At 46.9% G+C, this 14,836-nt stretch overlaps 1 protein-coding gene across 4 annotated transcripts in view; it reads right to left on the bottom strand.

Moving 5' to 3' along the window:
* The window catches only part of RECQL4 (RecQ like helicase 4), a 55,072-nt gene that overhangs the window by 12,130 nt on the left and 28,106 nt on the right, over positions 1-14,836 (bottom strand). For all 4 annotated transcript variants that reach the window (XM_061607126.1, XM_061607125.1, XM_061607127.1 and 1 more), the window contains 9 exons: positions 14,607-14,756; positions 13,627-13,719; positions 11,175-11,311; positions 7,838-7,921; positions 6,993-7,181; positions 6,570-6,752; positions 4,870-5,071; positions 2,098-2,375; positions 606-743 (listed from right to left, as the gene is read on the bottom strand). In XM_061607126.1, coding sequence (XP_061463110.1) covers positions 606-743; positions 2,098-2,375; positions 4,870-5,071; positions 6,570-6,752; positions 6,993-7,181; positions 7,838-7,921; positions 11,175-11,311; positions 13,627-13,719; positions 14,607-14,756 — 1,454 coding nt within the window. The remainder of the gene's footprint in view (positions 1-605; positions 744-2,097; positions 2,376-4,869; positions 5,072-6,569; positions 6,753-6,992; positions 7,182-7,837; positions 7,922-11,174; positions 11,312-13,626; positions 13,720-14,606; positions 14,757-14,836) is intronic.

The raw sequence follows: 14,836 nt of genomic DNA, 5'->3' as shown, positions 1-14,836 counted from the left end.
CAGCCCCACCTGGAGATGCCCTTGGGGATTGAACCGGAGGCCTTCTGTAGGCAAAGCTCTACCACTGACCCATGGCCCCTCCCTTGCTGCCCCTGATCACAAATAAATACAAAAACACGTAACAGAAAACCCGCTTTTCAAAGCAGCACAAAACAGCTGGATAAAACATCTCCATAAAACAGCAATATAAAAGAATTAACATATGGGGACTTGAGCTACTAGTAGCAGATGCAAAATACCGAAATAGAGGAGGGACAACCAGCCTCGCCCACCAAGTACACAAACATGCATGAATGTACAAGGAGCAGCATTCTCCACCCCATTCTGAACAGGTCCCCTGGAGATTTAGCGCTAGGTGGTTCCTGTGTGTGATGCATATGCCCCTGAAAACAGACCCAGATGTGGGCTATGCTTTGTAGACACAGAGAAGCAGCTGTTTGGGGTGCCTTGGAAAAAAATAGGCTTCAGCCAAGCAGGAATGTTAGAGGACGTTCACATCATTCACCGCATGCCCAGAGTCAGCTCATACACCCACAAGCCACTCTTGGCCATGCTGGCTCTCACAAGAGGAAAACTGCCCGCCCCGCCCCTCTCTCTCTCCTGACCTTGCCGAGCTCCTCCTGTTTCTGGTGAAGTTCCCGGCACTTGCAGGAAGGGAAAACCTTTTGTACGAGCCTCTTCACAGTGAAGAAGTCAACCGTGTCTGCATAGATGTGTCGCCTTAACTCATGCAAATCCTCACCCTGGGGAGAGAGAAGGCTAACAGCGTGAATTGGGTGTGGGTGGGGGAAGACAGATGGCAGAAGCTGCAACCAATTTCATTGGGCAATGAAAGCCTGCAACCCTTCCTGTCCGATCAAGGCCTAGTGACCAGGGCCGACTTATCCATTAGGCACAGTAGGCACAGTGCTTAGGGCCCACGATACTTTTAGGGGCCCACGAAAATGTTTTAATTTCTTTTAAAATCAGAAGGGAAAAAATGAACTTTTAGGGTCGAAGAAAATCTTTTAATTTTTTTCTCACATCAGAAAAAAATGAAATTTTTAGGGCCCATGAAAATCTATTAAATTTTGCCTAAAACAGAAAAAAAATAAAATGTTGAAGTATTTAAAGTTATATCAAAAATAATTTTTAATATTGACATTATTATGGAGGAAGGGGCCCACGAAGGCAAAAGTGCCTGGGGCCCACAAAAGTCACAATGCGGCCCTGCTAGTGACCATTATTTGTACTATCATTTCCTCATGGGTTAGTTGTGGTAATAAGTCTTGTCCTGGGTCCTTTGGAGGAAGGGCCTGACGCAAACGACAAGCAATGAAACACACAAACTACTGAAACACACTCTATGTGAGGCTGCCTTTGAGGACTGGAAGGTTCTGCTAGGGAGAAATGCAGCAAATTAACTTCTGCCAGCGCTGAGTCACCAAGAGGACATGACATCAAGGTCCCAGCGCCTGCAGTGGCTTCCCATTGCTTTCCCGTTACAATTCAAACTCTCAACCAACAGAAGCCGAAGCGTCTTTGACTCTACATACATTATGGACCAGACTTCCTTGTCCTCCTTCATGGTGCACTATGAGCTTGAAGATCAGCCAAGAGTGCCTTCTGCATTGTACTAGCTGATTATCCAGCATGCAGAAGAGTATTCTTAATGGCTACTCCATAACTCCCTGCCACTGGAAGATTGCCAAAGTCTCAGGCTGAGAACTTTCCACAAATCTTGCAAAGCCTTCTTGTTTGGACTGGCTGGTATTAGCTGGAGCTGTGCATGACTGTTTTCATTAGGTTTTAAATAACTTGCTCCACAGGACACTGCATTCTGCTGTTTTTACAGTGTTGTGTTCTGGAAATGTGTTAGCGTACCCTGAGTATCAGGACAAGGAGAGACAGAAATGGAAAGGGAGAAATTCTCCTAGTTCCACTTCTCATGCTCTCCTCCGCCATCTCTCATGTGCAAAGTTGCTTAACAGGTACCCAAAAGCAGAATTTCATGTTCCTTTCCACAGAATGGAATGCGTAGCCTGGCTTTAAACCCTGAAGTGGAAAGGATTTAGTCACTCCCAAGGATACAATGAATGGAGCCCTGTAGGTCTTTACCTCTGGGTGCAGGAAGAGGTGGCACTGGGCTGGTTGGCCATCTCTTCCCGCCCGCCCAATCTCCTGCACGTAGCTTTCAAAGTTCTTGGGCATGTTGTAGTGCACCACACCACGCACATCAGATTTGTCCAGCCCCATGCCGAAGGCCACTGTGGCCACCACCACCCGCAACTGGCCAGACATGAAGTTGTTTTGCACCCGACGGCGTTCAGCAGCAGACATGCCAGCATGGTAGGCTTCGGCAATCCACTTCAGAGGGCGGCGAATGCTCTTTTTAGCTGTATGGAAATTGAAAGAGAATGGAAGCGAGGCTCATTGGACAGCCCTGAGCAAACACCCTCTGACAGACCCTAAACCCAACCCAGGGATTCAGAGATGCTGTTAGGAACATAAGAAGAGCCTGCTAAATCGTTCTTTTAGTGTGGCAGCACCTGCACTCTGGAAGCCCCTGCCTAGTGACATCAGGCAGGCACCTTTGCTTTATTCCTTTTGGTATCTGCTGAAACCTTTTCAGATACAGACGCATAAATATTGATCTGTTTTAATTTATTTTTTTTAAGTTAGTAGCTGTTTTAATTGTTTTAAATTTGTTTTTAATTGCTTGTCTTTAACTGTGTTATTGATAATTTTAATGTTCTTTGTAAATCGCTTAGGGTCTTTACATTCAAGCCGTATATACATTTTGTTAAATCAATAAACAAGGCCAATGGCCCATCGAGTGCAGCGTCCTGTTCTCACAGTGGCCAGCCAGATGCCCCAATAGGAAACCCACAAGCAGGACCTGAGCACAAGAGCATTCTTCCTATCTGTCATTCGGGCAACCGGTATCCGGAGGCATCCTACCTCTGACAGGGGAGACAGAATTTGATTCCAGACCTTTGTGTCAAAAGCGAATGCAGTTTTCATGGGATGGGCAATCTGTAGCCCTCCAGATGTTCCTGAACTCCAACTCATAGAATAGTAGAGTTGGAAGGGGCCTATAAGGCCATCAAGTCCAACCCCCTGCTCAATGCAGGAATCCAAATCAAAGCATTCCCAACAGGTGGCTGTCCAGCTGCCTCTTGAAGGCCTCCAGTGTTGGAGAGCCCACTACCTCTCTAGGTAATTGGTTCCATTGTCGTATGGCTCTAACAGTTAGGAAGTTTTTCCTGATGTCCAGTCGAAAACTGGCTTCCTGCAACTTGAGCCCATTATTCCGTATCCTGCACTCTGGGACAATCGAGAAAAGATCCCGACTCTCCTCTGTGTGACAACCTTTCATGTACTTGAAGAGTGCTATCATATCTCCCCTCAGTCTTCTCTTCTCCAGCCTAAACATGCCCAGTTCTTTCAGTCTCTCCTCATAGGGCTTTCACTCACATCATTCCTGACCATTGGCCACCCTGGCTGGGGCCAAGGAGAGTTGGAGTCCCACCATCTGGAGGGCTACAGGCTCCCCAGCCTCCAATTTAGCTCAACGGCAGCTCCCCAGGAAGACTCGCCTGGCACCTACTCTGATGTCATTTCAGCACTAAGCAAATATCTTTTTATTTCCTCAGATGATTTAATTGTTCAATTTCAGTCTGTTTTATCTCTGTTCCTGGTTTTATGCTGCTTTTTTAAAATGCTGTTTGCATGCTGTACATGCCCTGCCTCGTGGATGTTCCCATTGGGACACCTGGTTGGCCACTGTGAGTTCTGGATGACATGGGCCTTTGGGTCTGGTCCAGTGAGGCTCTTACAATGTTCAACTGTTTCTATTCTGTTCTGGGGTTTACTAGGAATCTACCCTGGAAACTTGCTTGAACAGCAACAGGGTAGACACTTTTATAAGAAATAAATCAAGAGAAGCTGACTCTTCCCAAGCAACTGGTCCCAAGACTAGTGAATAATGCAACACAAGCCCAGTCAACAATATGCCATGTCTTGTGTAATCCAGCCCAATTTTGTTATTTATAAACATGAACGGCTTACGGCTCAATGTGCAGAAATACAATGAAGAAGCCAGCCTGATTTCGAATCTGAAGACACCGGCCAGGCACTCAGGCTTTGCTTAAACAACAGTTTGTAGGCCTGTTTCCCCATCCTGTCTCCAGCACTCCAGCTCAGCCTCTGAACCTCCTGGCTCTCTGGCTGCTCCTACATCCAGGTTTCGGCATTCATTCCCCAACCATCCATGACGGGATGTGCATGGCTCCCTGCTTTAGAAATGCCAAGACGCACAGAGGAATAAGGAACCTCCCTCATACAGAGTCAGACTACTGGCCCGTCTAGCTCTGAGTGGCAGTGACTCTCCATGAGACTTTTGTAGCTGCGCCCGGAGAAGCCAAGGACTGAAGGTGAGGCTTTCTGCATGCAAAGCATGTCCTCTCACCAATGAGCTGCACTCCCTTTCAGTATCTGTGCTTTCAGCACCTGACCTTTAACTCCGAAAGCCTGAGTTTATTTTGGAAGTGTTGTAATATTTTCCTTTTTTGGTTGACAAACCAAGGCTGGGGTTACAGCCAGAGAAAGACTGGCAAGTGCAAGGTGACCACTGCATAACTGGGTTTTAGGTGGTTCCTAGCAGTTGCATTTTTAACTGGATATCTTAGCTGTTTAAAAATCTGTTGCGACACACTCCACACCTTTGGATTGGGGCTGACTATAAATAAATAAATACATATATTTTCAATTCAACATGGGAACTGGAAGAAAAACAAACAAATCTGCTGAATTCCTGCCAGCTCCCGTGCTTTCCAGCCTCACCGTTTCCCAGGCTGCCTCTCCCAACAGTCCCCAGTGAACCCCCACCTTTTGCTTTCTTCCTCTTCTCAGCAATGCTGCTACTGTCCTCTTCCCGCTCCTCAGCACCGGGAGGTTCTTTGAGCTTCACACCCTGGAGACACGTGCGGATGAGGGCTGCAATCCGGGCCGTCTCCTCCCGGCGTGTGCAGTAAACAATGACGGAGTCCAGGCTCCCAAACCTCTCCCCTTGCAGCAACCTCACGAGGGCCTGTAATCAGAATGAAGTTGCCACACTGCCTTCCTAGATACTCTAGGAAAAGCTCTATCCACTGTTCAGCATGAAAGGAGGGAATGCCAAAAGACTATCATCCAAGACATAAGGGATGTTACCAGACTGGAAAAGCATTTCCTATCTAGGGATGAATTCGTTGCATTTATAGCTTGTCCTCCCTCTGAGCAACTCAAAACAGCATTTTACTCTGGCTACAGTCCTAAAAGGGACCCCCACAAGGCCTCTCCCAGGGTAGCAGAAATCTGAACCTGGACATTTTCCATGTTCAAATCCAGCATTCTCGCTGCTAATACAATATGCAAACCAACCAACTTATTCCTTATTGAATCTTTGTGGAAATCTTCCCCTAAAATAACCACCACTTCTGGATAGGAACAATTACACTTATAAGCATAATAGGTCAGAAAAGATTAGTGCTGTTGAATCTGCCTGGGTGCAGCGAAGGCTTAACTCTGCAGCTAGGAACACAGACTTCTACAATCTGCATATATAATGCAAAGTAAGTCAATTTGCATATATTTGCTTATGTGGCATGATTTATAAAGTATTCTTGTTTTATATCTGGTTTTAATGCTGTAAGTTGCTTTGAGTTTATTTCTGAAAAAGAATGACTAAATAATAACAATAACAATAATGTTCTACTGGTGATAAGGAGAGGGAGTGGGTAAAAATAGATCATAGAATCACAGAATAGTAGAGTTGGAAGGGGAATGTAAGGCCATCGAGTCCAACCCCCTGCTCAATACAGGAATCCAACTTAAAGCATACCCAACAGGTGGCTGTCGAGCTGCCTCTTGAATGCCTCCAGTGATTGACAGCCCACCACCTCCCTAAGCCATTGGTTCCATTGCCATACTGCTCTAACAGTTAGGAAGTTTTTCCTGAGGTTCAGTCGAAATCTGGCTTCCTGTAACTTGAGCCCATTGTCCCATGTCGTGATATAGCAAGCAACGGAAAGTCACTCTTCAACACAAACTCAAAGCAATGAAAACAACAGTAAAACACTGTCTTCCCCTGCTACCGCAATCCAACAAATCTTACTCAAAAGCGTTTTGTAGAAAATCCATGTTCTACAACAAGAATCACTTAAATGCAAATCAATTCGCATAAACTGAATTTATTTTGGTTGTAAAATCTGGGGGTTTGGTGTGGAGAAGGGTTTAGAGGTCTTGGAATTCTTTGCCAGAGAAAAGGATTGAAGAGATTCATATGGCTCACTGGGAAGAATTCCGACAGGGAAACAGAACGAAGGTGGAGGGCAAGAGCATTGACCTTGCACCCAACCCAGCTTAGATTCACTTGACCCACAATAATCAGGTCGCGTGAATCAGCTTGCAACAAGAAACCGCAACAGACGGCTGTAAGTGCATGCCGTGCAACGCAGCTGCAGTCAGAAAGACTTCTAAAAATGCATCCACACAACCAGTCACCCTCTGGCAGCAAAGAAAGACAGATGACTTGGCCCCAGACTCACCTGGTCCTTGTCTCTGTCTGCAGAGACAGAGAGGTGCAAGTTTGGAGGGACGGCAGCAAATCGCACAGCAATCCCCTCGCCCTCTGGGATGCCCAAGTGATGAGCCACATCCCGCACGGTAGAGAGGGTGGCAGTGGCTGTGAGGCCCAGGAAGCAGCGCACGCCCAAGCGATCCCGAAGAACCTGCCGCAGAGAAGGCGTTAGAGACTTGTGAGAGTGCGGAGAGGTCAACACTGGAGAAAGCCCAAGCGCCACCTCCTTGCTTGTGCGTGTAGGAGGGGAGAGTGTTCTTGCACTCGGGTCCTGTTTGCGGGCTTCCCCCAGGCACCTGGTTGGCCACTGTGAGAACAAGATGCTGGACCAGATGGGCCACTGGCCTGATCCAGCAGGCTCTTCTTATGTTCTTATGTATTCGTTCCATACCTTACACAGCCGCAGGTAACAAGGGCGGAAGTTGTGGGACCACTCCGAGACACAGTGTGCTTCATCAATGCAGGCAAAAGCTACCGGGGGGAGCTGATCAGCTGGTGGGAGGCAACTGGATGTTGAGAGGCCTCCCCCAACCAAGGCCTCGGGGGACAGCAGGAGCACATGAACCTTCCCTGCCTTTACCTGCATACATGTAAAGCAGTTAGTCATGAACAGCAATTTCCATCTGAGCCCAGCTTTAAAAATTCAGCCACAGCCTTGCTTGGCAGCATTCATCTCTGGTTTCTACGCAGGTCAGATTGGTTCCCCTTTCCCACTGTTCCTTCCAACATCTCCTGTTCTGAGCAAGAGGCTGGCCCTCCTGCCTACTTCTCTAGCCCTGTTTCTGTTCCAGCTGCTGGCACCCAGGGCTTCATCTGTGCTCTGCACCAGCCTGGATCTCCCTTTGAACTGCCTTACAATTCAGAAAGCCAATCACCCAAAGCCCAAAGCGTTATGTGGTGTAGTGGTTAAGAGGAATGAGCGATGAATCAGTAAGTCACTGGTATGAATCTCACCTCCGCCACAAACTCACCACGTGGACTTAGGCAAGCCTCAGTTCCCCCACTCACCCAACTTCTGCAATATGGGGGAATTATAATGCTCACTTATCTTACAACGTTGTTGTAAGGATTACAGACAGAAAATGCGTGTTAAGCGCTCTGAGCATTTGAGAGTGCAAGACAAAATTATCATCATCCTCAGCAAACTCCAAACTGGAGGGTGGAGGTATGCCAGAGCACACTGCAGCTTGGCAGTTTACAGTAAGAACGCTGTAGCCTCTACATCAGTTGGCTCACCCTGTCCATAGCAACCTCTCTCTGGGCCTTGGACATGTTGGAGTGCATGCAGACTGCTTTCAGGCCCTGGGGAAGCCCGGAGACCTGCAAAAGAAGCACCAAGTGTGTGTCATTCAAGGGCCAGACAGCGTTGGACACAGCACGGTCAAGAGAAGCACCTCCTTGCAAGTTGTTCCTGCTTTCTAACTTCCCGTGAGAAAAAAAAGTGTGCTGAGTTTTACCCTAAGCTCATTTCCTGCTGCTACGGTCAAGTCGCCCGTCCTCTTGTGTCTCTTGTGCTGCTTCCCTGCCATTCTCTCCATTAACTCTCCAGGTCCCTTTGCTCTGCACAGCTCATCCGCTACTGGCCCCTTTGTGGGCTTCTCCCCCTCCCTTCTCTATGTCAAGCTTTTCTGCCTCTTCCAAGCCCAGCAAAAGCCTTCCCTGGCACCAGGTAGTCCAGGGACAGTCAACATGGTGCCCTCCTGGTGTTGTTGCACTATAATTCCCATAAGCCCCAGCAAAGATGGCCATTGGTCAGGGAAACTCAGAGTTCATAGAATCATAGAATAGTAGAGTTGGAAGGGGCCTATAAGGCCATCAAGTCCAACCCCCTGCTCAATGCAGAAATCCAAATCAAAGCATGGAGTTGTCGTCCAACAACATCTGCAGGGTACCATGTTGGCTATCCCTGATGTAGCCCTTAAATGACTTGCTTCTCCCTTGCCATCTGGCTCTCTAGGCCATGGGCCAGTATTTGAGGCCTCCCCTCCAGCCTGGTTGTGTCCATCTAAGGCAGACTACGGGCTGGGACTACATCACTTCTATGCTCTGTGCAACACGCAGCATGCTGTTGGCACTAAAAGAACATTAGGTAATAACAATAGCCCTGTTTGCGAAAAAAGGATGCCTCCCCCAGCCCTCTAATTTCTAGCTTAAAATCTAGTCTTGATCTACACGGGAGCCAAAATAAATCTGGAAACAAAGAATTGAGCAAATCGTTCCAACTGGAATCTGCTTGCAAAAAAATAGAATTATATTCTTTTAGTCTGAACTTAACATTCCTTATCATGGATATACTGCTTATTCATATACACATGGAGCTGCCTTCTGCCAGGCTAGAGGGTGACCCTTGGCCTATCTAATCCAGGCGTGAGGAACCCCGGGGGGCCCTCCAGATGTTGCTGGACTCCAAACTCCCATCAAAACAAAAAATTGAGCAAATCCTTCCAACTGGAATCTGCTTGCACAAAACAGAATTTATATTATATTTTCCTGTGGAACTCCCTACCCTTAAATATTAGTCAAGCGCCATCTCTGTTATCTTTTCGGTGTCTATTGAAGACCTTCCTCTTTCAACAACCCTTTTAAGCAGAGACTTTATCCCATTCTGCTTCTGTGCTGGAATTGCTTTTTAACATGCTTTTAAACTTTAAATATATATATATGTTTTTTAACCTTTTTTTAAAAAAAATCATCTTCAAAGCTTTTAAAAAAAATGTTTTTAAAGTTGTTTTGTTTTAATGAATTTTAAGGTCTGTTTTTCTGTTGTTTTAAAGTGTTTTTAGTGCTTTTGTTTGCCGCCCTGGACTCCTGCTGGGAGGAAGGGCGGGATACAAATCACATAATAAATAAATATATTCTTTTATCTGAACTTAACATTCCTTATCGTGGATATACTACTTATTCATATACACATGGAGCTGCCTTCTGCCGGGCTAGAGGGTGACCCTTGGCCTATCTAATCCAGGGGTGAGGAACCCCGGGGAGCCCTCCAGATGTTGCTGGACTCCAAACTCCCATCAAAACAAAAAATTGAGCAAATCCTTCCAACTGGAATCTGCTTGCACAAAACAGAATTTATATTATATTTTCCTGTGGAACTCCCTACCCTTAAATATTAGTCAAGCGCCATCTCTGTTATCTTTTTGGTGTCTATTGAAGACCTTCCTCTTTCAACAACCCTTTTAAGCAGAGACCTTATCCCATTCTGCTTCTGTGCTGGAATTGCTTTTTAACATGCTTTTAAACTTTAAATATATATATATGTTTTTTAACCTTTTTTTAAAAAAAATCATCTTCAAAGCTTTTAAAAAAAATGTTTTTAAAGTTGTTTTGTTTTAATGAATTTTAAGGTCTGTTTTTCTGTTGTTTTAAAGTGTTTTTAGTGCTTTTGTTTGCCGCCCTGGACTCCTGCTGGGAGGAAGGGCGGGATACAAATCACATAATAAATAAATATATTCTTTTATCTGAACTTAACATTCCTTATCGTGGATATACTACTTATTCATATACACATGGAGCTGCCTTCTGCCGGGCTAGAGGGTGACCCTTGGCCTATCTAATCCAGGGGTGAGGAACCCCGGGGAGCCCTCCAGATGTTGCTGGACTCCAAACTCCCATCAAAACAAAAAATTGAGCAAATCCTTCCAACTGGAATCTGCTTGCACAAAACAGAATTTATATTATATTTTCCTGTGGAACTCCCTACCCTTAAATATTAGTCAAGCGCCATCTCTGTTATCTTTTCGGTGTCTATTGAAGACCTTCCTCTTTTATCTGAACTTAACATTCCTTATCGTGGATATACTGCTTATTCATATACATATGGAGCTGCCCTTCTGCTGGGCTAGAGGGTGACCCTTGGCTCATCTAATCCAGGGGTGAGGAATCCAGGGGGGCTCTCCAGAAGCTACTGGACTATAGCTCACATCATCCCTGACTGCTGGCCATGCTGGTTGCTGGGGCTGATGGGAGTTCGGAGTCCAACAACATCTGGGGGCCCCCACGGATTCCCCACCCCTGACGTAGCCCAATACCGTCTCCACTCACTGGCAGTATTTTTGGCAGAAGTTTTTCCCAGCCCTGTTACCTGCCATTAGGACTGAAAATTGATCAGAAAAAGTTACTGTATTTAAAGTGTCCTTCAAAGCTAAGTTTTGAAAACCGAATTTTGTGCCAAAACCTGTTTTGTTGAACTCCTCCATCCTTCACTGAAAACAAATAAATAAAAGCTCTTTGCATCCCGAGCAAGCAGCTGTGCTTCTCGACTGTCGCATCCGAAAGAGCAGAGTGCCCTGTTAAGGTCTGGTGGTGGGTGATGTACGCAGAAGGTCCAAAGCTCAACCCCTGACATGTCCAGGTAGGGCTGGGAAAGACTCGTGCCTGAAAGCCACTGCCAGTCTGTCTAGGCAGTACTGGCCTAGATGGACCATTGGTCTTACTCAGTGGTAAGGCAGCTTTTTGGGTTCCTAAATCTAGACCCTAGAGAGCTTCCTTCCTCCTCCCCTCTCTACACCACAAGTGAGGATATTATATTACACAAACTGCAAAATCCCACAAGGATCTGCAAACTTACTTGGTCATCCATCAGTGATACGAGAGGAGAGATCACCAAGGTGATGCATTTGGACCGCTTGCTGTATAGATACGCAGGGAGCTGGTAACAGAGAGATTTCCCCATTCCCGTTGACAGGATCACCAGCGTAGAGAGCCCTAAGGGAATCAAGAACAGCAATGGATGAATTAAGAAGAGTGGTAGCAATCTGCCCTGGATGCCCGTATATTATGGGTCCCAATTCAAGGTGTTAATATTAATGCATTAAGGGCTTGGGGCCTAGGTATTTGTTGGAATGCCTCTCCCCATATCAGCCAATCCGAGTACTGAGATCAGCAGGGGTGGCCCTGCTTGTGGTCCCAGTGACCACAAGCAGAGCCTTCTTCTTGGTGGCGCCGCGGGTTGTGGAACTCCCTCTCCTTATGGGTACAGAACGTCATGACCCTGATGGGCTTTCATTGCATGGTGGAGATTTGTTGTCTCAAGGTATTGGAAGCCATGCTTAATTTAACCTTACTTTTTTCAGCCTTTCGTCTTTGTGTTTTATACTGATTGTTATGATTCTATTGTTGGTTTTTATTGTATTTTTAAATTTGTCCTTGTATTTTGTTTTGATCCAAGCTGCTCTGAGGTCACTTTCTGATTAAACATGGTACAGAAGGGTGCAAAATAAATAAATCTGGGTCTCCCTGGCTGAGCGGAAGGGTCCACCCACCACACCACACTCTCTTTCATGCAGTTTTCACCACAACTCACTTATTTGGGACTAATAACCCCACACCTGAAATATAATGTGATGGGTGGGAGAACACCCCCCCACTGACTACACCCCTATTCCTGCATGGCAGGGGGACAAATGGGGCCACGTGAGTATCTGGAATCAAACAATGGAAGAATACAGGTTCTCAGTGGGGAAAGAGGAGGAGACCAGATCTCTAAGGATCCACAGCAATTGTTATGTAGTCAGGTTCAGCAACAAGGCCCAGAGGCACCTGAGCCCCCCCCATACAAAAAGTGGAAGGGGATTCACCAACAAACTGTAGAAAACCACAGAGGCAAGTCAGTGGACCAGCTTAATCCTTATAGGCCCCTTCCAACTCTACTATTCTATGATTCTATGTCAGCACTTAAGAGCCTGGAGCTGTCCAGAGATCCTACAGTGGATGGTGCTGAAATCAGACTTCTGGAGAACTTGCAAGGCCGTGCAGGGGCCACTTGTACATTGGAACGGACACAGAATAAAGGTGGACCTTCACAGGCACTACGCCATGTGATATTTACACACACACACATTTCAGAACAATGGATCACACCGATCATAAAGCAAACTGAAGTTTGAACGGGTCACTCTGAGAGGCTTGAGACATAACAGCCAGATATCTATACAGCAGTAAAAACAGGCCTCGTACTTCAAGAACGATGTTGGTAAAGGTTGGATTTGGACAACAGCTGAGACTCCCCATGAGACAGCCTTGTCCTCTTCTCAAGCGCAATGCCACCAGCATCCCAGGAAAAGGCAAGAGTCTTTCCCACCAGGCACTCAACTATGTTTGTTTCTTTATTTATTTATTAGATTTACATCCTGCCCTTTCTCCCAGTAGGAGCCCAGCTATGTTGCCACTGCTGGTCCCTCCAAGCACTTTGGGCCAGCAGAAGACCACCACAGTCTGAAGCATCCTACATATCACAGGAAGGTGGGGTTGAAACAGTGCCACATAGCCCTTGAATTAGGTTTGCCTGGCCATTCCTTAGAAGCTGCATCTGGTAAGTCAGTCTTCCCCAATGTGGTGCCCTCCAGATGTTTTGGACTACAACTCCCATCAGTCCTAGACAGCACCGCCATGCTGGTCCCCTTAACTTGGCCTCCAACTCTGAGTTGTAGTCCCAAACTTCTAGAGGGCACCAGGCTGGGGAAGGCTAAGACCATATTGGGCCACCAGCAACAATCATAGAATTGTAGAGTTGGAAGGGGCCTATAAGGCCATCAAGTCCAACCCCCATTCCCGACAGATGGCTGCTGCCTCTTGAATGTCTCTAGTGTCAGAGAGCCCACTACCTCTCTAGGTCATTGGTTCCATTGTCGTATGGCTCTAACAGTTAGGAAGTTTTTCCTGATGTCCAGTCGAAATTTGGCTTCCTGCAACTTGAGCCCATTATTCCGTGTCCTGCACTCTGGGACAACCGAGAAGAGATCCTGGCCCTCCTCTATGTGACAACCTTTCATGTACTTGAAGAGTGCTATCATATCTCCCTTCAGTCTTCTCCGGGCTAAACATGCCCAGTTCTTTCAGTCTCTCCTCATACGGCTTTGTTTCCAGTCCCATGATCATCTTTGTTGCCCTCCTCTGAACCCGTTCCAGTTTGCCAATCACGTGGCTGCATCCAAGTAAGCAGTAACCTTTTCATTCACTCTATATTTCAAGTAAGACAAGGAAGCACTCTCTCCTGGCTTAACGCAAGCCAACCGTCTCACCTGAGAGTATCCTCACCACTGCTGCTTCCTGCCCTTGGCGGAAGGAGGTGTAGCCCAGCTCAGCCAACGCTTTGAACACTTCAGGTGGGGTCTCTGCACAAGATACAGAACACACATCCAGTCAAGAAAGGGGCAACGCCTGCCACCCAGCAAGGATTCCACACTCACGGCAGCATAAGGAGAGAAGAAAGGGGCGCTGCATAGGCGGCAGCACAGCGGCAGCTGCATCACTGAAAGGCTCCTGGATTCCACCCCCAGGTCCTGGAAGAAGTGTAGGGTTGGCGGACTAGAGCACAGCGGCTGAGACCTCCAGCTCCTAAGTTCACTAGCTGTGGATTGCAGGGTGTGTCATCTAATAAGTTAGAACAGAGACCACAAGGCAGCCTTTTCCAACCTGGTGCCCTCCAGGCTCAGGCATTATGGGAAGTTGTAGTCCCACGTCTGGAAGGCACCAGGATGGTGAAAGTTTCCACAAGGTTTATGGTATGAGACCCAGAATGCCTGGGCTTCACCTGCAACTCTGCAGAGGCACACACGCAATGTGCACTGCCCTGGAATCCAGCAGGATGAAAGGTAGTCTAGAAACCTCTAAGAATTTTTTTTTTTAATGTGTGACAAGCACTTCCACACAGGGCCTTTTATTTGGGGTTCTGATGCACACATGCATTTATCAGTCCTCACCAGTCCCAAGCAAACTGCCCAGAGAACTTTTGTTATTGGCTAGTGCATACAAATTCGGGAAAATGAATCAATAAAAGCCGTGTGCATCCCGAACCGAAGCTCTGTTTCTCTGCTATCCACGGGCACAGCCAAAAGGCACGTGGCCACATGCAAATAGTTACGGCCTCGTTGGTGAAGAGTGTCTTGTGTCACATGACATTTCCAACAGGTGCGGCAGAAAGCTCTGCCTTCCCCCTGCATGGAGGCTGGCAATACCTGGACTTCAGTGGGATACAAGAGATGCTCTCTCAGAGTCTTACCTCTCACCTTTCCGTCCTGCCCCAATCCGTAGAGAGGTTCTGTTGGCGCAGGTGGAGGGAGAAGTTCACACACAGGCCTCTGCACATGCAGGTAAACCTCTTCCTGCTGAGCAAGCTCCTTCGGGTCTCCCTGGCTGCTCTTACTCTTCCCTAGGGAAGGAGTAGAAGGAAAATGTTATTAATTACTATTATTATTAAATTTACATACTGCTTATGTGCCAAAATGGTTT

Source organism: Rhineura floridana, chromosome 1 (genome assembly GCF_030035675.1).
Source record: "Rhineura floridana isolate rRhiFlo1 chromosome 1, rRhiFlo1.hap2, whole genome shotgun sequence".
Classification (NCBI taxonomy): Eukaryota; Metazoa; Chordata; class Lepidosauria; order Squamata; family Rhineuridae; genus Rhineura; species Rhineura floridana.
This window is presented reverse-complemented; position numbering and strand designations above follow the sequence as displayed.